Genomic DNA, 23,502 nt, shown 5'->3' with positions numbered 1-23,502 from the left:
GTTACTTGATTCTGATTGGCCAAAACTAACACACACGGTAACCCGGATGCTGCAAATAATTAGGCTTGTTCGACTTTATCCGGCGCCGTAAGAATCGACAGCCGGATAACGTCAAAGTACCGCGAGAGCGATTTAAAAGCAGACTCCTCCGTATGATTTCGCGAATCGCTCTCGCGGTACTTTGACGTCATCCGGCTGTTGTTTCTTGCGCGCCGCATGAAGTCGAACAAGCCTGTTGTTTAATATTATACAAAAATTAAATATAAATATGTATTTTAATAAAATAGCCTATGACATTTTATTTACAGATGATTAAACCAAATAGTGTGTTCATGAACGTCTTATCTTAAAACCGAAAATAAGCGTTCCTCGAAAGTCTGCATTCAGTAAAAAAAATAGCTAATAAAATATTTCAAATCAATATGCCCCTTACCTTACTTGTGAGGTAAATCGCTGTGTAATAAGCGCGGGATAAATAAGCAGCCGGTTGTTATGTGAAATAACAGTTGATGATGGTAGCCCCTTCAGTGTGCTACCATCTTCGCGTCAATATTTCTGCGATAACAACCGGCTGCCTATAAATAACGTTATCCCTTACAAAATAGAGGTAACGTTAATCATCACGTTTTATCCAACTGCTTGCTATGTAATTGTATCAAAAATTTAATATAATTAGTTTAAAATGATAAACATCCAGTAATGCTCTTTGATTGGTCAGGGCATGCCTTCCTTTAATCCTTTACATGATTATAGTGTGCCGGTTTTAAGAACCAAAGACGAGCGATCTCTGAGGACTAAAATACAGGGAGGGACAACACGATGTATACAAAAGCACATTTATTTCCCATCACAAGAGACAACGGGGCAAACCAACCCAGAGACACTGAGGTGCATGACTGTACATAAACCATCAATAATTACAATAATACTTGGAATAGTACAGATAGTTTTTTTACATTGTACAAGTTTGTCTCTATATAAATAGTGAATGTTAGGTGTATTTCCCTTTTTTAGGTCATAAAGATGAGGCAGTGCCCCACTGGTAAATGTGCAAAACCCAAGTTCATAAACACAGACATCACAAAGTTCATGTGTTTTTAAAAAATATATTCATTCAAACAGATAATCCACAGAATAATGTGAAAAGATGCTCTTCTATTGTAAAGCTGTAGTTTAACTCCTTAAATAAACCGTAGGTTCACCAGCTCTTATATCATATAATACATCTGTAAATGTTGCTCTCACATCATTAACACTTCATTTCTTAAGTCCTTCTAAATGAGATCACATGAATATTCAAGATGTTTTAATCTACTTTATAACTCAAGGGCTGACTAGGATCAGGTCAGATACCAACACTGATCGATACAACAATGTATTTCTGGTCTGTAACGGTGTTGTAATATTGTGTTGTTCACAATAATTAGATTAAAACAAAATCTAGTGAAGTCCCACAGCAGGCGACTCTTTACCTGTGGGAAAACATTAATAATAAAGCTCTGAGGGTCTTATCTTTGTGAACGAAAATAACTTAAACATACTTTTAAAGAGCAGGGAAGACTAACATATATTAAAAGATGTCTGAAAAAATACATGATCGGACCTGTTTGGGTATCTAGAAGCACAGCTGACCACTCCAGTGTTTTATTTCATAAAAAAAAAAATTCATGATTGAACAATTTGTTCATTTACTCCATATTTCCCAAGAAAATCAGAAATCTGTTAGTTTCTCATCTCGCTCAGGGTTTAGTAATATGAACTTCACTTGCTCCTGTCCCATTGGTTGTGGTTGTGATGATGTACTGTGTGGTGGTCTGCTGATTGACGTTGGGCTGCTCAAGCGGGTCGGGGTTAACCTGTGATGAGGTGGATGGGTTCACCTGTTTACCATCCAATTCAGTCTGTCCTTCAGAGATGACATAATGTGTCTGCAGTGTAGAACATACATGACATCATTGTACAGTAACATACAGAGGACTCAGAATTGGTATCTTCAATAGTTTTCAACATGAAACATGCAGTGTTGTTCACTAGTTAGTGTAGTGTTGTTGTAAATGATTTTTATTTTAACAGTATCTGATTTACATCTCTCAGAGACTCACCGTTTTGACCTGACTGTTGGTGGCAGCAGTGACGGGGGTGCTGGCCTCTGCTATCACATATTGAGTATGAGGAAGAGTCATCATCTGGATCTCAGATGCTTTGATACAGAAGACAATAAATGTTGTTACTGTAACATCACATTTCACAACTATTAAATGCATATGTGATCCTGGACTGGAAAAAATTACTTTCTTACTATTTTTGTCTTGTTTTCAGTATAAACATCTAAAAATTCTTGAAATCAAGATGCTTTTTCTTGATGAGCAAAATGACCTAAGAAAATAAGTCTAGTTTTTAGACAAAAAATATCAAATTTAAATGACAAGTTCGGTATTTTACACTTAAAGCCTTGATTGTTTATGATGAAATATAACGGTTTTGACTGAAATTTGGACATATGATGCTGTCCCGAGAATTTTCGGGTGTTTATTGTATCACCTCCTACCTCTACAATGGGTCTATAGGTGCACTGGAACAATCCTTCCTAAAATGCATTAAACTTTTGTTTACAAAGACATGAAACTCACCGATTGGTCAGGGGTGTTCACTGATATGCTCACACAAAAATCGCTGCAAAAGATGCTTTCCAACAGGTGTTTTAGCATTCGTTGTAAACTTGTGGACCTATTTTTCCAAACGCCTCACACCCGTACATTCTTCTGCTTAGAGCTTAAATAATAGACACTCCAGCCCAGGTGGTGGCGATAATCCGCCTTTGCCAATTGCAAGAATACAAACAAAATTCCCGGTGCGGAGTAATACCGTACCTCACAGCACATCTAATACAAGTCAATGGAGTTGGCCAAAAACTACGATAAAACCTGTTGGAAAGCATCTTTTGCAGCGATTTTGCTAATTTGCATAAAACACGCCCAAACCAGCTCCAAATAAGGGTTTTCCGCAGCGCAGTGCTAGGCCACATAAAATTTTAAAGCAGTTTGTCATAGAAGCAAACGAGCTTGAAAAAAATCCATGATCATATTTAGTACCAGTAAAATTTTGTTTTGCTTGCATTTTTTATTTGGGAGGTTTTGCTGTCGCTGGGGGAAGCCAATGCTAACCGGAGTAACATTAACTCTTTCACCGCCAGTGTTTTTAAAAAAAGTTGCCAGCCAGCGCCAGCATTTTTCATGATTTTCACCAAAGTTTAATGCCTTCCAGAAAATTTTCTTTTTTGAATATATAAACATACAATATACCAAATGAAAGAACAGACCCTCTTTCAAACAAAAAACCCAGTTTCATCCTACCTTTAGTGGTTCTTTTGCAATCAGCTTTTGAATATGGGTAGGTTTTTGCAAAAACACCATATTTTGAGCAAAAAGCAGAGATAATTCCATTTTTGTGACGGACTTTTCATAGAGATCCCATTCAGAGCGATCTTTAAAACAGACACGGACATGCAGCAGCTTGCCATAGAGCAATACTTCCGGGTTTAAAAAGTTGCTGAAGGGCGCCACCTGGTAGATATAGTAGCGGTATTGCGGAAAGACCGAAAATCTCGTCATTGGCGGGGAAAAAGTTAAAGAAGTATTGAATGCATTAACATTAATATGACAGAGACACGCATCTGTATCTAAAATAAAACAGACAGGAGATCAAGTGATTGAAATTTGGACTTCTCATTACATTTACATGATGCTTACATTAGGCATTACGCAGATGCTTTCATATAGAGATTTAATAAGCGAGGAAGTAAAGCTTAAAGATTTGTCATTATGTGCATCTTTTTTATATGTGTAGAAAAAATAAGTAGGCTATAATAATATATAATATAATGTATACAATTATGATATAGATAATGTATAATAATATATAATACAGAAAATATTATAATATCAAATATAATCATATAACTTTTATATATCAACATTATTATAAACATTATAATCATAGCTTAGTATTTGATTATAGCGTACATGATTATTGTGTACGAGTGGTTTTAGGTTTTCTTGAATTTTTGCCTACATTTAGAAGACATTTTGATACGAAAGTTTTAGTTGAATCACAATTTGTTTGTGTAAACATCCGTACGCACATCTCAAGCACAAATTTGTGCATACGCATGCTTAGTGAATGAGACCCACTGCTTTGTGGACAACAAAAACAGCCATAAGTCGCAAGGTATATTTGTAGCAAAAGCTAAAAACACCGTGTATGGGTCAACATTATCAATTCATTTTTTAGGCCAAAAATTATTAGGATATTAAGTAATGATCATGTTTAATGAAAGTTGTTTCATTTGGTTCACAAGTTGTTCAAGATTTTTTTGCACCCTCAGCTTTCAGATGTTCAAATAGTTTATAATAGTATCTCAGCCAAATATTGCCCTATCCTAACAAACCATACATAAATAAAAAGCTTATTCATGATGTATACATCTCAATTTCAAACAACTGACCCTTATGGGTGGTTTCGTGGTCCAGGGTCACATATAGCAGATAATTTAAGCTAAAGGCGCTTACGGTAACTTCTGTAGTTCCAGTTGCTGGGTAGGTAGGCATGTTGTGTGGATCCTGGTGTTTGATTGGTAGATGTTTGTAGAGTCTGGCCCTGGGCCATGGTCACAGGAGTCAGCTGGGTGCTACTAAGCTCCTGAGCAGTTTGCTGGGAGGAGGGACTTAGAGGTTGACCTGTCACCTGATAAGAAGATGGGGGGTCAAAATCAACTAGGGGTTTCCAATGAGTAACCTTTAAAAAGTAAACATCATTTAAAATAATGATGATTTCTGTGCTCACCTGTGCATTAGCCGTCCCTGTGGGTTCAGTCACCTGTATGTGTTGAACCTGAATAGAGTGCTGACTGTAACTGTGTGGATCATGTAACTGACTCACATCAACCGTAGAGTGCTGAGAGTGAGGAGAGGACGCCTGGACACATAGAGAAATTATGAGACAGTGAGGTCAGGTCTGATGTGGTTTGGTAAGAATAAGAAAAGGAAAGGGACTGGAACAGAAAAGTAAGAAATATTTGTGACTGAAATGTTTTACCGGGGCCACCTGCACAACCTGCAGCTGTATGTGCTGTGGCTGTGCTAAACCTCCTCCTGCTTGAGATACTGGAATATACTGGATCCTCTGGAAATCCCCCTGCGCTGTGCGGTAGTCTGTAGTCAGGGTCTGGGACAGCTCCGTCATGGCCTGCGTCAGGAGGTCCGTCGTCTACAGAAAACATGTTTTATTATGATTGGCTGAGACCAATTCTCAACCAAGCCCCGTGGTTAAGACTGAATATTCACATGTCAATTTGGCATTGCAGTATATAATTTAATTTGTGTATGGTTCATTACCACCACGGTCTCTGCAGTGCTCCCATCTGTTGTTATGACTGCCGGTGTGCTGCTGATGACAGTAGCCAAAGGCGCCGGGATGATGCTGCCGCTGTTATATTGATACTCTGGATGTTTCTTACGAATGTGCTGGACCATCTTCGTCTAAACAAACACGCAGATAAACAAGCAACCACTTTTTAAACTGACCTGCACTCAAATTCCTAAAATGCATACAAACAATATGCACTCGGACAGCCTAGTGGCCTTTCTAATGAATTACATACACAAACACTACTGTATGTGCGTCTCAGTGGTGACTTTGTACCTTACTGCTGTATTGCTTGGCACAGTGTGGGCAGCACACGGGCGCGGTGGCGATGGTGCCCGTCAGCTGGGTGTGTGTGCTCAACATGGGGTCAGGCTCTCCTGGCAGGGCAGGACGCAGCTTTCGAATGCTAGGGGGCAACTCTGCCCCGGGGTGGTTCTTCAAGATGTGTGCTTTTCTCTTACTGGCACTTTTATACACCTGGAAGGGTTAAGAAGGTAAACAGGGGTACATGTACATACAGTTGTATACGTTTGCTTACTCGGCTATGAAGTCAGCAGTATGCAGACATGGATAAGCTGTATATTGGGTTGCCAAAGGTTTTAAGATAATCATCTCTAGAGCACAGGGGAGTGAAATCTCAACCAAAATGAAATGTATGTGTGCACTCAGCAAAACATGCAATACTGTTGAATGGGTACAGCCTCTTATCAGACGTTACCTTGTCACAGTACTGGCAGAAATAATCTCTGTTGGGTTTAATAATGGGCAGGGTCAGCTCAGGCACCTCCTCCAATCGCATCTCAGGATGTCGTTTAGACAGGTGATTCACCTGGACGCACACAATCACAATCATACACATCATTAACTCTTTCCCCCCCAGCGTTTAAAAAAAAAAGTTGCCACCCAGCGCCAGCATTTTTCATGATTTTCACAAAAGTTTAATGCCTTCAGAAAATGTTCTTCTTTAAATATATAACCAAACAATATATCAAATTAAAGAAAAAACCCTCTGCTTTTAAACAAACAAAAAAAGTTTCATCCTACCTTCATTGGTTCTCTTTTTATCAACTCATATCAAATATGGGTAGATTTCTTCAAAAACACCCAATTTTAAGCAAAAAGCTGAGATAATTCCCTTTTTGTGAAAGACTTTTGATAGAGATCAGATGCAGAGCAATCTTTAAAACATACACAGAGTTCTTTCTCTTTCATGTGAGGCCCTACTTCTAGGTTGTATAAGTTGCGGAAGTGCAGAAAGCCGGAAATTCTCGTCATTGGCAGGGAAGCGTTTTCTCTTAATTGACCAGTTATCTCGTCAATGGCGGCGAAAGAGTTAAAACATGCACAGGAGCTACAGGTGGCCTATGATGTCAAAAAAAAACAGTGTCCCCTAAAATGTTTCCTACATTATAAGTGTAGTCCACTTGAATGAAAGTGAATTTGGTGACTGACTGCGCAGACACACAGCGGCCGCCATCTTGTGTGCAGGAAATCGTATGGCGTGTCTCACACGATGGGTGATTCTCAAACTAAAGGCTACAGCCTCCAGAGGTCGCATATGCAGGCTGAATACGTCATGAAGAGTGGTTAAAGTTAACTAAACATTACATATTACAAAAAATTACGATTAACGAAGAATAATAGTCAACTTTATTATTGTTAACATTCTAAAATAAGACGTGTGCAGCCAACAAATGTGACCTCCGGAGGCTGCAGGCTTCGGATTGAGACACGGGCAATAAATTCTTAGCGGCTGCTTGTCGAGTTTTACATTTTGTGATGTATTTTGGCCTTGCACTCAACTTAATAATCTCCACTATGACATTTCAGACACCACTTAAAATGCATGTTCCCTCAAATAATCCAAAGGCTAATGCAGCTTTACATAGGAAGCTGTGCGCGCTGCGCTATGAAACCCATTCTTTTCAATGGCTTGTGCCGCGCAAGGGCGGTTTGTTGTTGCGTCGAGCAAAGCGCGGGCGCAGCGAGCGCAGCTTGCACTCACGCCGCGGTCAAAGTTCAAAATAGTTTTACTTTTGTGCTGCGCTCTGTGACGATTACTTGCGCGGCCAATTAAAACGGGGCGTCCAAACATAATGGACGAAGAGCTTATACACGGGTCTGGCCAGCAGAGAACAAACGGCAAGCGCAGCGCACACCGCTTCCTATGTGAAAGCCGCTTAAGGGGGCGTGTACAACAAGGTGTTTACACCAGCGGCCAGCAAATGTTTTCAATTGTTTTTAATGGAAGTGTCGCACTTGCCGTTTTTTTCCACGCTGAGCACCCGCAGTTAAAATAATCAGATTTGGGTGAAACGCTTAGATCGTCAAGTCACTTTTCAGTTGGCCGTCCAATCACAGTGGGCTATCGTTTAACGACTGATAAACAAAGCAGAAGTTTCATAGCATCTAAAGTACTTAGCTGAAAAAAAGGGGGCTATTTTTAGGAACACTGGAGGTCTAAGGAATGGCTAGTGGTAAACTGAGTTTAAGAGTCAATACCAGCATCCCTCGTCTTCTGAAGCCCATCATGCAGAGTCTGCACTTGAACATGAAGCTTTCAAAGTCAGTGGTGGGTTCCTTCTGTTTCAGAGCTTTGGTGCGGTGGTTTCGATCCGCCTTCTTGGCCTCTCGCTCCGGGTTGTGCATCCTCTGCATGTGCTCCCGCAGTTTATCCTTCCTCTGTCCGACAGAAAGTATGACACAACCAAATTAAACAAAGGACAGTTTTTATCTGTGAATGCACAGGATATATTAAATGAGTTACCTTAAACTGCTTGCCACAGGTAGAGCAGAGGAAATCTTTGCGGTCGGAGTGGCGGAGCATGTGGAGTCGTAGTTTATCAGGTCTGCAGAAAGCCTTATCACAATCTGTACACTGAAAGATCTTCTCCGAGTGGAAACTTCTCACGTGTTTCTTTACCTGCACAACAAAGATTTGAAATTGACCAATCACGTATCATCAAATCAATCAATCGCACAATAAAAAAATATCAGGTCAAGTTTTGAGTTGCATACCGCACCTGTATGAAGTCCGAAAAGGATTTCTTGCAGGAGGGACAGGAGAAGCAGCCGTTGACCAGATGAACGTTCACGTGCACTTTGAGCAGGTCCAGCCTGTCGTAGGACTCGGCACAAAACAAACAGGAGTACGTGCGCTGATCCGAGTGGAGCTGCAGGTGATCCTCGAGCGCGGCACTTGTCAGGAAAACCTTACCGCACTGATGGCACACGTTACGGCAGCCGTCCCGTCCGTGATACCGCATGTGCTGATCCAGCTTGTCTTTATCCCGGAATGCTTTCCCGCACTGGAGACATTTAAACGGTCGAAAGGACTTACGAATAAAAAGATGCTGGAGAGCGGCATTCTGGGAAAGGGAAGAGAGAGGATAAAGGACACATTTTAGAAAAGATGATGACTGGGTGGGCATTTTGAGGTATCACCTCATATGACACCAGATTACTGTGACTTTCAGAAACTATCACAATGCGTTTGTGTGGGCCTGTATGTTAGATGGTGCAGGCTAAGACAATCGAATGTGTTTGCATGCCGAATACAAACAGAATTATTGTTTCTGCTGGAACTGATGACTTTCTTTCTTCTGTGAACCAAAAAGAGGAAAAGTTTACATAGCTCTTGTCCATACGACAATTCCATTTAAATTTACGCAATCCTTTAAAGTGACATAATAAATGATTAACTTGAAAGTATGTTTTTTATTCTTATTCTAAGTCTGAGATTGTTTTATGCCATGAACTTTTTTGGGGGGACTGCAAAGGGATGCACCATTCACAAGGGGGATGCAGAATTTTTTGAAAACCTTTAATAAGAAGTGACAAAAATCTGTATCAACCAAAATCAGAATCAACCAATAGTTAATTGATAAAATGTATATGTGCCAAAAACAAATCTACAAATATAATGAGAATATATATCAGTAAACCCTTAGTTTGTATGTGGATCCGATAGAAATGTAGGTCTTCATTTTTAAAATTTAAAAAATATGGTGCATTAAACAAACAGGGTTCTTGCAGGTTTCAGCAAGTTAAATTTTAAGACCTTTTTAAGACCTTTTAAGACCATTATGAGTAAAATTTAAGACCAACACGACACATTACTAGAAGCATTCGAATGATCTCAGAAATTCTCAAGACATTCTATTTTTATTGATTCAGTTATAGAAAAATATAAAATAAACACACTATTAAAACAAATACTCAAAATACACAGAAATACATTATGCTTAACCCTATTAGACCACGAGTGTTTGCGCCGACAAATTCTATCCATAGCCCTTTAGGAAGAGACTGACAATGGAAGTCCAAAAAGCTCAGCCGTTACGTGATTCATGGAGACTTCAGTTAGTTCCTGGGAGCTCATAGTGAGCCATTGAAATACATTAAGTTAGAGGCAAAGAGCTGTAATTTTTCTTAATTAATAGTCAAGAAATGCATTGATTTACAATATTTATACATCACACTAATATGTGCAAGTAGTATTTTTTATAAAATTCTATCAACAATGTTTTTTGACAAATAAAATTCACTAATAAGAGATCACTTAAACTAAGGCTTAGTCCTGGCTTAAGCTAATCTCTGTCCAGGAAACCACCCCATAATGTTTCTGCATGTTTATCTGCATTAAGAAAACGAAATTGACCATTAAAAGGCTGTTCGTGGTTTATTATGTGTTGCTAACGTTATCCACGATGACCGTTTTTCAATCCGAAGGCTATAGCCAGAGGTCGCATTTCTAGGTCTTATTACAGAATATTAACATTAAATTTAACTTTAAAATATTGATTACTATTTTTTAGTTAATCATAAATTGTTGTAATAAGCTTATTATGACTTGCGAATGCAATGCTCAGTTAACTTAAAGAGAAACTAAACCCTAAACCAACTTTTTTTAGTTAATGATCTGTAAGAATGATGCTTTATTAGTGCTGTTCATTGATTTTAGTAATTTTTTTGACATTTGGATATAAAGTGTTTCAATACTACAATATATGGTGTAAAAACGTCTGAGTGCTGCCCTCTTCAGGTTGAACAGTGGCTACTGCAGTTGAATTTTCCCATTGGATGTTGGGTCCAAAAAATGACTCGTGACGTAAGCAGGTTCAAGCTCACCACGCCCTTGTTACAATCTCACCACACACTTGATACGAGCTTAGTTCGTCCCCTCTATCTTCGTTGAGATCTGCCCACTTTTCTTGCATTTTCAAATATTGCCAGTGGGTGGAGTCAGGCTCTGACCAGGGGTTTAGTTACCCTTTAACTAATAAACCAGGCTTGATAATGTATGCAGCAGCCTTCCTATTCGACCTCCCGAGGATAAAGCCTTCAGATTAAGAAACGCTATTCTACCGCTATTCATTTAACCGTAACTCCTGAAGCATTTGCGCTATGAAAAGTTTGAATTGTTCCTAAAAGAAGACAATTGCGCTTTTTGGCAATATATGGTTTATTACGGTACTTTCTTGCTTTCAGTCCGCCAATCGCTGCTATTTGTTGAGAGCTGAAGGGGAAGCGCGTTAGGTTCGAGTGCATTGCAGCAGAGAGCAATATTTAAGTCAAAGGAGTAAAAGCGCTTTGAGCAGTGAGGTAAAGAAAATCCTCCAAAGTGAAAACTGTGTAACACTAAAGTTGACTCGCTGTTGTTTCCGTTGTTTCCGATTCTGGGTCCTCTATGTTTCAGAACCTGGCTAATACTCAGATAAGCCACGGGCTAGTTGGTTAAATTAACCTAGAAAAGATTTTTGCTTACACAAAACTAAGTTTAAAGGAATATTCCATTTTCTTAAAAGAAAAATCCAGATAATTTACTCACCACCATGTCATCCAAAATGGTGATGTCTTTCTTTGTTCAGTCGAGAAGAAATAATGTTTTTTGAGGAAAACATTGCAGGATTTTTCTCATTTTAATGGACTTTAATGGACACCACCACTTAACACTTAACTCAACACTTAACAGATTTTTCAACGGAGTTTCAAAGGACTCTAAACGATCCCAAACGAGGCATAAGGGTCTTATCTAGCAAAACGATTTTCATTTTTGACAATAAAAATAACAAATATCCACTTTAAAAGCACAACTTCTCGTTTAAATCCGGTCGTCATGCGCTAGCGTGACCCGACGCAATACGTCATCACGTCAAGAGGTCACAGAGGACGAACGCGAAACTACGCCCCAGTGTTTACAAGTGTGTTGAAAGAGGAGCGTTCCTACGTTGTTGTATGTGGAATGATACTAATTAATGTCTTTGTGTCAGTTTATTGTTTACAATGGTCCGCAAATGTGCGTTTTATATATGTAACACGTGACCTCCCTACGTCACGACGCATTTACGTTAGGTCGCGCTGGACCGGACCTAAAGGAAAAGTTGTGCTTTAAAGGGGTATATTTGTTATTTTTCTTGTCAAAAATGACAATCGTTTTGCTAGATAAGACCCTTTTGCCTCGTTTGGGATCGTTTTTAGTCCTTTGAAACTCCGTTGAAAAAAAATGCTAAGTGTTGAATTAAGTGTTAATTGTTGTCTACTGGTGTCTATTAAAGTCCATTAAAATGAGAAAAATCCTGCAATGTTTTCCTCAAAAAACATAATTTCATCTCGACTGAACAAAGAAAGACATCAACATGTTGGATGACATTGTGGTGAGTAAATTATCTGGATTTTTCTTTTAAGAAAATGGAATATTCCTTTAAGGTTTGTTTCTTGCCCAGCCCACAGAATACAGTCAGACAACAATACCTGTAATATAGCTAATGGCACGATTTGCGTGGATTATGACAAAGTGCCGACGCCGGTTTCTTTTTTAGAGACCAACCCATCTTTCTGCCTCCGCCACTGATTAGTTCTTCAGCGTTTTAAATAACTATTTTATTTTCTGCGGACAACGCTTTTCGGGAATGAACGGAGGTAAGAAATTTAAGACTTGGGTAAAAAAATTTAAGACCTATGATAAAAATATGGGCGTTTTTAAGACTTTTTAAGCCCTTAAATTTAACATTCTGTATTTTAGACTTTTTAAGACCCCGCGGGAACCCTGAACAAAATTTGTTCTTGCTCATCTCAAAAACAATATGTAAACGAATAGGGCGAGTTCTTTCACAGAAGAGAGAAAGCCGTATGAGAGTGAATAAATGGTGACCAAATTTTCACTTTTGAGAGTTTTTTTTAACCCTGTTGGTTGATGGAGATCCGAGCATACAGAAGTGAACTGATACAGACAGATGTAATGGGGATGTAGGGAGTCATAGGCTCTTAGTGTATTGAATGACTCCACTTGGCCCGCATTAGACCTACCTGCAAGTCCACCTTAACGTGCAGCACGCAACGAAAGAGAGAAACACCCCCCCACAAACCACCATTAAAATTTAGTTCACTATACACACCACATGGCAGAGATATGGGGGTTCAGGACAGTGGTAACACTTACCCTAATCCTCCTCGCTCGCCTCATGTCCTGGGGAGTCAGGTGGGGGTCTACAGGGACTGTTTGGGGCTGATCCTCTTTCGGTGACCCTGGGACCTCTGAGGGTGGAGGCGGGGTGCCTGGATCTGGTTCATCTTCTAAAGCCTCAGTATTGGCTGCTGGAGCATCAAGCTCGTCCGCTGTCTCCGCCTCCACAGGGTCGGCAGTCATCTCTACCACCTTTAGCCCATTAAGAGCTCCATCCATTCTCTCCTCATACGGTATTTTATCTACAGACGCCAACAGCTCCTACAGCAGGGACAGGACAAACGAATACAGCTGGGTTAGCCTGATTTTAACCCACAAGGGGTCACAGCCAAAAGATTTTGGTCTACCTGTGTTTTGTCAGCACTCTCAACAGGAATCTGTGGGCAGATAAATTTTGTGCGGCGTCCTGGTCGGCTCGCAGCACCAAAACGTTTTCTTCCTCGTCCACGTCCACGCCCCTTTGGCCTGGAAGCAAAAAAATACTATTATTAGTTTACTAAAATACAATCCCTATGTTTATAAGCATTACTGAAGATGTGTGACCTTTGGATGAGATCCAGCTTATCGTCGTGCATGTTTAAGTGCTGCTGTAGCTGCTCTGAGCTCATGAACCGTTTGTTACATTCATAACATGGCCAGTTCTTCTCCTGCTCTCGTAACACTGACACAGAAAGAGATTGTGTGGTTTAGTGAGGAAATGCAACAGAGGCACATTATAAACATTTTGTGGTTTTACTAAATATTTGTACACAGTTTGTTATATCTAAAAGCTATGTCAAATAATCATTAATGCAACAGAGTTTAATATTATTGATAAGAGATGGCAGTTACAATTCACCTTTCCTCTCCTCTTCTGTAACATCATGAACCTTTTGGTTGACAAACTCAGCATATGATGCAGCGTACCACACCTAGAACAAAAGATCACAACTGTTTGAATGTTTGATTTAAATCAGTAATTCTCAACTGGTATTCCCACTTCACATCAGATTTTTCTTATGGATTAAAAGCGCTTATTCAACATGCATGATCCAAAAGCCCAATATTATGTTACGTCAGATCGAACGTATGTTTATTCAGATGCAGTAACACTATATTAAGGGAGTCGCAACCAGCACATACGCGTGGGCCATATTTAAAAGTCGAACACACTGGCGGCATCTACAATAGCTGTCCACAGTGCTCTACTGAAACCATGAAAGGAAGCTAAATCCTCACCACTAGTTTTAAACACACACAGGCGTCAGTTTGGCTTATGGATCAAATAAAGACGCATTTTATACTTCATGTGTACAAGTAGAAATCATTTTTAATAAAACCGCTGGAAAAATTAAGAGACCACTCCAGTTTGGTCTTTTATCAACATTTCCTCTTGTTATCATATCAGTGCAGTGTTTGTTGACTTCCGACAGCAAACCTCAGGAGTGACAAAGTCACCCCAACACAACAGCAATGCACAAGACTGAGAGCATGAAAGGACATGTGAAAGATGTGATTAAAAATCAGGGTTATTCCATCAAATATTCACTTTCGAATTGTTCTTAAAATAAATGTTAAAGGGGCCGTGGCATGAAAATCTGCCTTTTTCCATGCTTAAGTGCTATAATTGGGTCCCCAGTGCTTCTATCAACCTAGAAAATATGAAAAAGATCAACCCAGTACATTAGTTTTGGTAAACCATTCTCCACAAGCACATGAAAAAATAGGTCGTTGAAATTTGGCTCTCCTTATGATGTCATAAGGAGCTCTTATTATAATAATACCCCCCCTTAATCTGCACTTTCCAACCACAACACTGCCATTTAGTGCAGAGAGAAAGAGAAAAAAAATCATTCACAGCACAACTGAGTTTCAATTTCAACAAACCACCATCATTGTGATCAGTGTTTGCATTTCATCAGCTCATTTGCATTTTAAAGGACACATCCAAAATGCCACATGTTTGCTCACACCTACAGAGTTGCAATTTTAACATACTATTATAGATTATTTATATGGTATTTTAAGCTATAAATTCACATATGTGCTCTGGGGACACAAAAGATTTATTTGACAACTTGACAAAAAAAGTCTTGTGACATGGCCCCTTTAAAATATTAGCATCATGTTTTTAAAAATGAAAGTGACTCAATTTTGATTATTTTCATCATGTGGCACAGATCGGATATGACCAGGGCCAGACGGAATCTACAGGCCTTTATTGCTTTTTCTGTGGAAATTGTTTGGGAAAAAATCATTTTGGAATATTTTAAATAGTTCAAAAAGATATTAGAGAATTTAAGCTGTAAATATTACAAAACTGCATATAAAATAATTACTTTATAGTTTGTATATTAAATGACATATTATTGTTTATAGTGTTATATATTCAGATGACAGAGTCAAGTGAGAAGTTTTATTACATCTTAAATATTAGTGCTGCACAATTAATCGCATCGCAATCGCAATCGCGATGTCAGCCTGTGCAATTATATGACAGCAAAATGTTGCAATTATATTTAATAAATAAATGTGTGGACTTGTTAACACAAACTTTCTGATAACAGTTTGATGATTTTCCTTGCTGTTTAAAAAAAGAAAGAAAAATGAACAAAAAAAGCAGTGCACGTGTGGCATGCACATGTGTGGGGTGCGTCGTCACTTATACCAGAGCGAAGATGGATGCAGAGGAGGTTGACAGTGATCTGGTAGCTAAAAAAAACTCTATGTCTGTTGTATGGCGGTATTTTGGATTTAGGATTACTGACACTGAGCAGTTGCTACATCACGTGGCAATACGAAAACATTTCTAGTTTTACAAATACAAATTTTAGCTAAACTGTGTGTGGATTTTTCTTAAAACCCATCAAGTTGACTCATGATACCATTTAGTATAATCGCAAACGCACATCGCAATTTTAGCATCAATAACCACAATGGGAAAAATTACCCAAATCGTGCAGCCCTATTAAATATCAAATGGTTCATGCTCTTTATCATTAAAACGATCACAGCAAACGCACGGGACAGGCTATGTATGCATGCTTGTTGTCAATGATGATTACTGATCACAAACACGCTCAAGCGCAGGGTATGTGTGCTTGTCAATGACGGGCCTTAAATCTGCAAATTTCGCTGAAAACATTTGAGCCTGGATATGACCCACGGACGTGTAAGCAAGAAAAAAAATGCATGGATTCCGATATTCTCCTATAGGTTTCAGGCCTCATTCATATATTTACATCTTTATATCTTTCACTTTTCCTTTTAACTCCTTTCGAATAACTATGTCATTATACAAGTGCAGGGTGTACAAACTGCAATTATATTGTCATTGTCACACAATTCAAAAATAATTACACAGTATGAAAAGATTTTATCTGTCAATACCGATTATGGGCCAATATATTTGTGCATCCCTAAAATGTGTGTGTGTGTGTGTAAAAATGCCTTTATACTGCCCACCTTAAGCTCCTGTTTGGGTTGAATGTTCTTAATGCTGGCGTAAAAAATGTCAGAGCCGTACTGATAGGCGACCAGGTTCTGCTCCAGATGGTTCTGGGCAGGACGGACAAACATCATCCAGTTACACTGCTCCTCATTGGACAGATCGAACCAGATGTCATCTGCTCTCTCACTCTCTTTCTCAGGGTTTAACATGTACAGCTGCACAGAGGGAATGATAAGACACAGCTGATTGCATTATCGCACCCATGCAAAGATCCAAATGATACTTTTAATAACTTTAAAATAGCATGCTAGAAAATGTTTTTTCTTGTTCTTACTTTAAGATGCATATATGTGTCCTGTAGCTGGTTTTGTCGCACCACCGGCCCCTCTACAGGTCCGAACTGTGTGCGTTTGGGGATCCGTCTCTTGGTAAACACTCCACCCAGGAAGCGGTCAATATACAGGATGAGAGGAAGACTGGCTCGGGCCTTGGACATCACAGGCCGGTTGAGAATAGGATGAAGAGGACCGTGTTTTAAACATGTAGCAGCATTAGCGTTGTTGCAATCTTCACACCCTGCGAATGGAAACAACACCGGTGTGCTTAGCTAAGCATACTGCAAATAAAACATATGAACTTGGGAAGTACAACTGATTTCCTGTGACTACATTTTTAAGTATCTACTGACAGAGGTTCTGTGGGTTGAAGGGCTGAAGTGTCCTGGGTTCCCAATCGTCCATTTCAGAGTCTTCACTGTCGTTCTCATCTTCCTCATCTTCTGAATCCACAGTGGAATCTGTGGCACCCAGGGGACTGGACGACACCTCCGCTATGCTCGGAAGAGCTGCATTAGTCACAGCAAGTTGGCTCTATTTTAAAACCGGAAAAAAAAAATTATATGTCAAATATAAGTCCTTTTTATGCTATAAGTGGTGGGCATGTGCACTATGGTACAGAGTGTCACCTGTGTTACAGGTTCCAAGATCGCCTGTGGGCCGTCAGCTACGTTACTTAACACGTGCAGATTTGCCGTGTTCATGTTCTGACCACTCGGTAGCAACACAGTCACCTGGTAAAGCAGAAAATGATGTCAAATGGTATTCATGCTGAAAAATAAAAATTTTCAGGTAGCAGGAAGGTCCAATGTATTTTAAGGAACACCATGGTATCATGTTTAAGGCCATGTTTTTCAAAAAAAACAAATTAAAATACTATGGTTATTTCTGTGCAATTACCTGCTGTGTTGTGCCATCTTGCTGAATGTAGGCCACCTGGGGCTGATCTGTGAACACAGTCTAAACAGGACCAACAAAAAGCAATGCATTTATTTATCAATGAAATCTTTGTACTGATCTATCACTTGTCATCGAAAACATTATAATAATAAAGAAAAGCCTGGCTTCAGCATGCAGTCTAGGTCTTTATTGGCCATTTTTACGCACCTGAGTTCCATCGGCGGGGTGAATGTACACCAGCGTGTGTTCGGCTGACTCGACGGATGTGTACGAGTTTCCATCAGCAGTGTATACGACCTGCTGCTGAGTCCGGTCAGACTGCTCCCCGCTGTATACAATTTGGGCAACTGCACCAGCCTCAAAATGCACCTACACACCCATCACAACATACTTCATTAGTTTTGTGACATTGTGTTTCTGTAACTCAGTAGTAGAGCACTGCAGTAGCAGCGCAAAGGTTGTGGGTTCGATCTTAGGAAAACATACTAGCTGCTTTTTCAATAACCTTCAAACTATGCTAATTGAAATAGCGTATAGAAAATAAACCCAATGGAAACACGGCAATTTTGCATAAACTTCCATATATTGCAAAAATGTTTTAACACTTGGGTGAAGTGGTTTTTTTAAGAATGGTCGAAAAAGATATACATCTTAAAACTGCAGTGGAAATTTTTTTTCACATTAACAGGTCACCTGACATGTGTAAAAGTCACATGAACGTTCTTTAAATACGCACCGGTATGTATATGTGTGTTCGACTTCATGCGGCGCTGCAAGAACTGGCAGGCAGATTACATTAAAGTAACTCGAGAGCGATTCGAGAAATCAAATGGATAAGTCTTATCTCGCGGTACTTTGACTGTCAGTTCTTGCGGCGAGGCATAAAGTCGAACACACCTTTTGAAAGCAGAGAGTCTGTTCTTTCATTGGATATATTGTATGTTTATATCTTTAACATCCTAAGACCTGAATGTCCACATTTTTTTTTGTTGTTTGCACCATAATAATTGATTCTGTGTAACTGGAACCTGTTGTACACAAACTGCTTCATGTTCTAAGAAAATATTTCTACCCAAAATAGCTGATAGAAATCTGAAAAAAAGACAAACCAAAGCTCGGGTCTTAGGAGGTTAAAGAACATTTTCCGGAAGGCATTAAAATAAAAAAATCCTAAAAAACCACTTTAAACCTTTAGTTTTTTTCTTTGTGTATCTATAGCGTCCGCTCCGTGGATGAGGAATCTGCAGCCATTAACGCCGGTGGCTTTATAATTAACTGACTGAACACTTGACTATTACCTGGACATTTAGATATGAAGGTTTTTTATCACCAGTATCTGCGTGAAACATTATAAACATTGATGATTATTTGCCGACTCGACTGTTTAAGCACGTCCTACAGAGTGTCCGCTTAATTAACAGCTTTTCGTTCGGTCCGCGTGAGCTAAACATTTTTGTTCTGTAATTTTTTACTCGCATAGGCTACATTTCGACATATTTTTGACCAAGTAACACTCGGGATATAATGTAAGTTGTTATAGATAGCATTTAAGCTTGATCTGAATTTATGACAAATCAGTCTGACTAAAAATGATCTATCCAGATGAATTTACCCAAGTGATTTATTCGTTTTCATACACGTTAATTTATCTACTAATATACTATTGAAAATGTCATAAATAAATATTCATTGCCTTCTGTATTGAATTCGTTTTGTACATTTACAGGTACGGTCTAATTTTAATTTTTTTTTAAGACACTGCTGTGTTCTGTATTTGACGATGCTCTGTAAATCTGCACTAAAAAAACTTCTTGTTAAGGAAATTGTTCTTCAATTTATTATTTATAATCTTTTTCTCATAAGGGAAAAGACATGTAGCCTACCTGCTTCTACATCGGTGCACCTCGTTGTTCTGGATTTAAATAATAATTTTACTTTAGAAAATGAAAGCGGTAAAACTGCATAGCGCGCTAGTGAGCTAGCACGACAGCCCTACCTGCGCGCGCATTTCGGCAACAGAAGTGGTGTTATTCCCCATTGGTTCTCACGTGTTAGCAACTCAGAAAGTTTATTAAAAGGTTTCCCATCAAAATGTCTGGTTGTTGTGTTTGGTTGCACTAACATACATATATATGATACGTATATATGTATCTGGCCACTTTATATTTGGCCATCTGCTAACGTCTTCTATCCACTCCACTATAGTACACGGATCTGGTAGCTGTGTTGAAAAAGTTAATAAGTCAGCTTTTTAAAATAACTTTCTCTGTCTGTGTTGCTTCACTGCTGATTCTTGCCATACTTCCGTTGCCAAACTGCGTGCGCATACGTTGCCACGTCATTATTGTGTACAATCAGTAAAAGGGTCTATATTTTATACTAGGGATGCACCGAATATTCGGCCACCGAAAATTTTCGGCCGAAAATAGCCCAAAATAGCATTTTCGGCTTTCGGCCGAAAGACTTTTATCACCGAAACAATACGGCCGAAATGTTGTGATGACGCAAACAGAAACCGCGACCTGCACGTGCTTGTCTGAAGCAACATGTATGCGGCGTGGATGTATTTAACCGCAAAAAGGCGCTAAAGTACACACAGAGGCACATGCGGTTGTGTCCGGTCCAGACGTGATCATCACAGTGAGTACGCTCTTCAAAGATCAGAACTCTTGATGTGTAAACTTTAGAGAGAGTCGCGCAAATGTGTCTCATACTGTATAGTCCATTAACATACATGTGCCGAATAAAGCAATGAAAAACAACGTAACGTTTTTATGCTGCGCTGTTTGGGATTCGCCTTCGTTCTCTGTGTGCGCGCGCGCGTTTAAGTGCTCTCAATAGTGCACACACGAGTGAGACGCAAACAAGCGAACGTAAAATCTTTCTGTTATTGACAGGGCACATATAAACAAAATTATCTCCAAAGTATTCTTTTTCTAATAAAAACATTTGTTTATGTCTTAAGTGTATGTATAGATTACAGTCATAAACCAGTCTCTGCTTACAGTAACCTCAAATAACCTACTGAAGTCTAACAAAGAGACAAATAGCTCTAAAAATAATAATATAATATTTAATTTATACAATAAAGACAGTGTTATGACTCATTTAATTTGATTTCTGTACCAAATGCTAATGTTAGCCCTTATTAATGTGCAGCTTTGTTCTTTTTTATAAATGTTTGTAATTTCTTTATTTGTTATTAGATTTCCCCCACCCCCTTTTTGCTGATCTGAAAAATAATCAGATCCATGCCTCAAAAACTGTAATGTGATCTGAACCGTGAGTTTTGTGATCTGTAACAAACCCCTAGTAAAGTTAGTACACAGTGATAGCCATAAATGCATTTGTACTAATAATTGGCATAATAATTTATTTCGGTGTTTCGGTTTCGGTTTTTCAGCCTTGGTTTCCTCATTTTCGGTTTTCGGTTTCGGCCAAGAATTTTCATTTCGGTGCATCCCTATTTTATACATATCTAATGTATTTAAAGAGCATGGTCAGGATGTACCTGAGGTGGATTGCTAGTGTCATTGCTAGATTCTGTATTCCACACAGTTGATGTCTCCTGTTTTCCATCCATGGCAATGACCTGAGGTGACCCCGGCCACCTCCTTCCCCTATCATCAACTACCAGCACACCTGTGGATATAAACACACTTATATAAATACTGATATATCTGCAATGAAGAAAATACACCAGAAATTAACATTACTCCATTGTTACATAAGTACAAGTACATCTACATTATAAACATAGTCATATGTGACCCAGTCTGTGAAACCCAAGCTAATAATCTGTAAAAATAAAACCTTGATATATTTAATATTGACAATCAATTTAAAATCAAACTTTGATGCTCATTATTATTAGATTATGAGCGTTTATATGAGACATTACGATGTTAAATGTTTGGACAGCATATGACCAATCAAGTGCCATGACTTTTCCTTCCTTTACTGAATACTAAATAATGCTTTAAAAACATCTTACCAAAATAACACTAACAGAGAGTACTTTATGGAGTATTTATATTTACTACAAATGTCATTAAAAATGGTTTCATATTTAGTTTATAGTGAGTGACTGTGGTAAGCATATAACCAGAGCAAAGTAATAACAGAGTAACTTCCCATACTATGAAAGGTGCTGTGGTACAGTGATGACCATGTGGATTACAACATCAGATATCCTACGTCATGATTACAATATTACTGTACCATGGTATATACGTGGCACACCCCTGTATTAACAAATATCACGAAATAGTGTATCGTGTGGTCGTGAGGCATATTACATCTGATCTTCTCTACAGTGCGTTATTGGGGATTTATTGCCAACAGCACACCGTTATCCCAAATAAAGGCGCGTACTGGAGGAGCGGTCAGTCTAATCACTCCACGGGGGTAACGTTAGAGGAGCCACACGGCCCGGGAGAACATCTCCCATAGTTGCGGAATGAGAAAAAAACTGACGCAAATGCGTAAAACCCCAGGCCTCCTCAAACCCCGGGACAAAATAGGAGATTGCAAATGGTGCAATCGTGACTAAACCGTTGAGAGTATTTTTTAACCTCTCCCCCCTGTTTTAAGCCCGCAGGTTGGGAGTTCCAGTCGGACTATACCACACAACCCACAGCGGCACTAAAACCCTTTCGCACCAGTATTGTAGCAAATTAACCCACACTGGAGGCCATCCTCATTGATGGAACGAGAGTAGATAGCCTGAATGACCGGTTACGGCCCACGAATGCCGTTTTAATGAAGTGTATTAGATTGACGGAGGTGTAAAAATGCAGGACAGAGACTCCCGGCTCCCCGCTCATAGTTGAGCCCGGCCGGCGCGCTCTGCAGCAAAATAAGGAAGACACGAAACGGCTCCATTTTGGGTGGGACTATGACAACAACAAAGCACGGCGAAGACACTCGACAAAATATATCTACGCTCTAATCGACCGTCTAGCCAAAACCGGGCTGTGAATTTTACGTGGCACTTACTGGAAGACGATCCTGAATCCGCGCTTAAGGTTCTGGTGTGGATTTCCCGATAGTTTTGACCATTTTTTCGAAAAGGTTGCAGTGGGTCTTCCCTCAGAATGGTAGCTGCAGAGATGGCTGCCTTGCATATATTAACATAATCTGCCTAGCAACCGACGCGAGGCCCGGGGCGACTATTTGCGCATTATATATCATTTGGATTTTCAATAATTGTGAAATTATTCATTCTTGTGCTGGATTACGTCAGTGGTGTTATATTTTAATTTTGATGTGTTTAGGTTGTTTTCATTTCCAAATAATTGGCACTGTGCTACTATAAAGCAGTAATGCGGTCCTGTCAATGCCAATGGAAAATTTCCGCCAAATACTCGAACCAATCAAAAAAGAGAAGTGCTTAAAGGCACCCAATGAGGGAAAAAAGGACGTTCCAGACCGACCAATGAGATTTTTTTAAAGGATCATGCGTCGACATCTCCCTCACACGTAATTCTGTTTATTTGACAAAAATTCCATATATTTTTTATGGCTCTTGGTAAACAAGTGAACACATTAAAACCAAACAAATGTCACAAAAGCTGTCATATGTTTTTAATAAAGTAAATAGGCTGTTTAATGGACATCTTACACAGTTTTAATGTTTCTTTTTACAAAATATAAATATGCAGATATCAATTTTAGGAAATGGGTCACTCGCTAAAGGTTCATTATATGTGGGGGTCCATGCCATTATAAAGTTTAAAAACTGCACTAGGCAATTGACTTTGTAGCAAATACTTTTTTGTGTCTATCCAGAAACAAAGTAAAATGTCCAATACGGCAAAAAAAGTATTTCTTTGGCCAAAAATATGTTTCAAATTATGATAAATACATTTTGTAGAAAGTATATTTTTGAATTTGAAAATATTATTTAGTTTTAACTTTCATATAATAACACATATTTCAACCCATAT

General features: G+C 39.0%; 1 protein-coding gene across 1 annotated transcript; it reads right to left on the bottom strand.

Moving 5' to 3' along the window:
- Nucleotides 1-1,312: 1,312 nt before the first annotated feature.
- On the bottom strand, nucleotides 1,313-23,027 carry prdm10 (PR domain containing 10). Its single transcript, XM_065246587.2, has 23 exons — nucleotides 22,553-23,027; nucleotides 21,066-21,196; nucleotides 17,762-17,923; nucleotides 17,555-17,614; nucleotides 17,284-17,388; nucleotides 17,008-17,188; nucleotides 16,654-16,895; nucleotides 16,334-16,534; nucleotides 13,728-13,800; nucleotides 13,433-13,550; nucleotides 13,237-13,354; nucleotides 12,866-13,150; nucleotides 8,448-8,792; nucleotides 8,192-8,347; nucleotides 7,927-8,106; nucleotides 6,143-6,253; nucleotides 5,701-5,901; nucleotides 5,394-5,537; nucleotides 5,095-5,265; nucleotides 4,843-4,974; nucleotides 4,569-4,743; nucleotides 2,103-2,200; nucleotides 1,313-1,928 (listed from the first exon to the last, which is right to left on the bottom strand). The coding sequence occupies exons 2-23, from the start codon at nucleotides 21,135-21,137 to the stop codon at nucleotides 1,740-1,742; spliced, it is 3,519 nt and encodes a 1,172-aa protein (XP_065102659.2). The 5' UTR covers nucleotides 21,138-21,196; nucleotides 22,553-23,027; the 3' UTR covers nucleotides 1,313-1,739.
- Between the last annotated feature and the right edge of the window lie 475 nt (nucleotides 23,028-23,502).

Source organism: Paramisgurnus dabryanus, chromosome 9, assembly GCF_030506205.2.
Source record: "Paramisgurnus dabryanus chromosome 9, PD_genome_1.1, whole genome shotgun sequence".
Classification (NCBI taxonomy): Eukaryota; Metazoa; Chordata; class Actinopteri; order Cypriniformes; family Cobitidae; genus Paramisgurnus; species Paramisgurnus dabryanus.
Note: the sequence above shows the minus strand (reverse complement) of the source record. Positions and strands in the feature narration are given on the sequence as shown.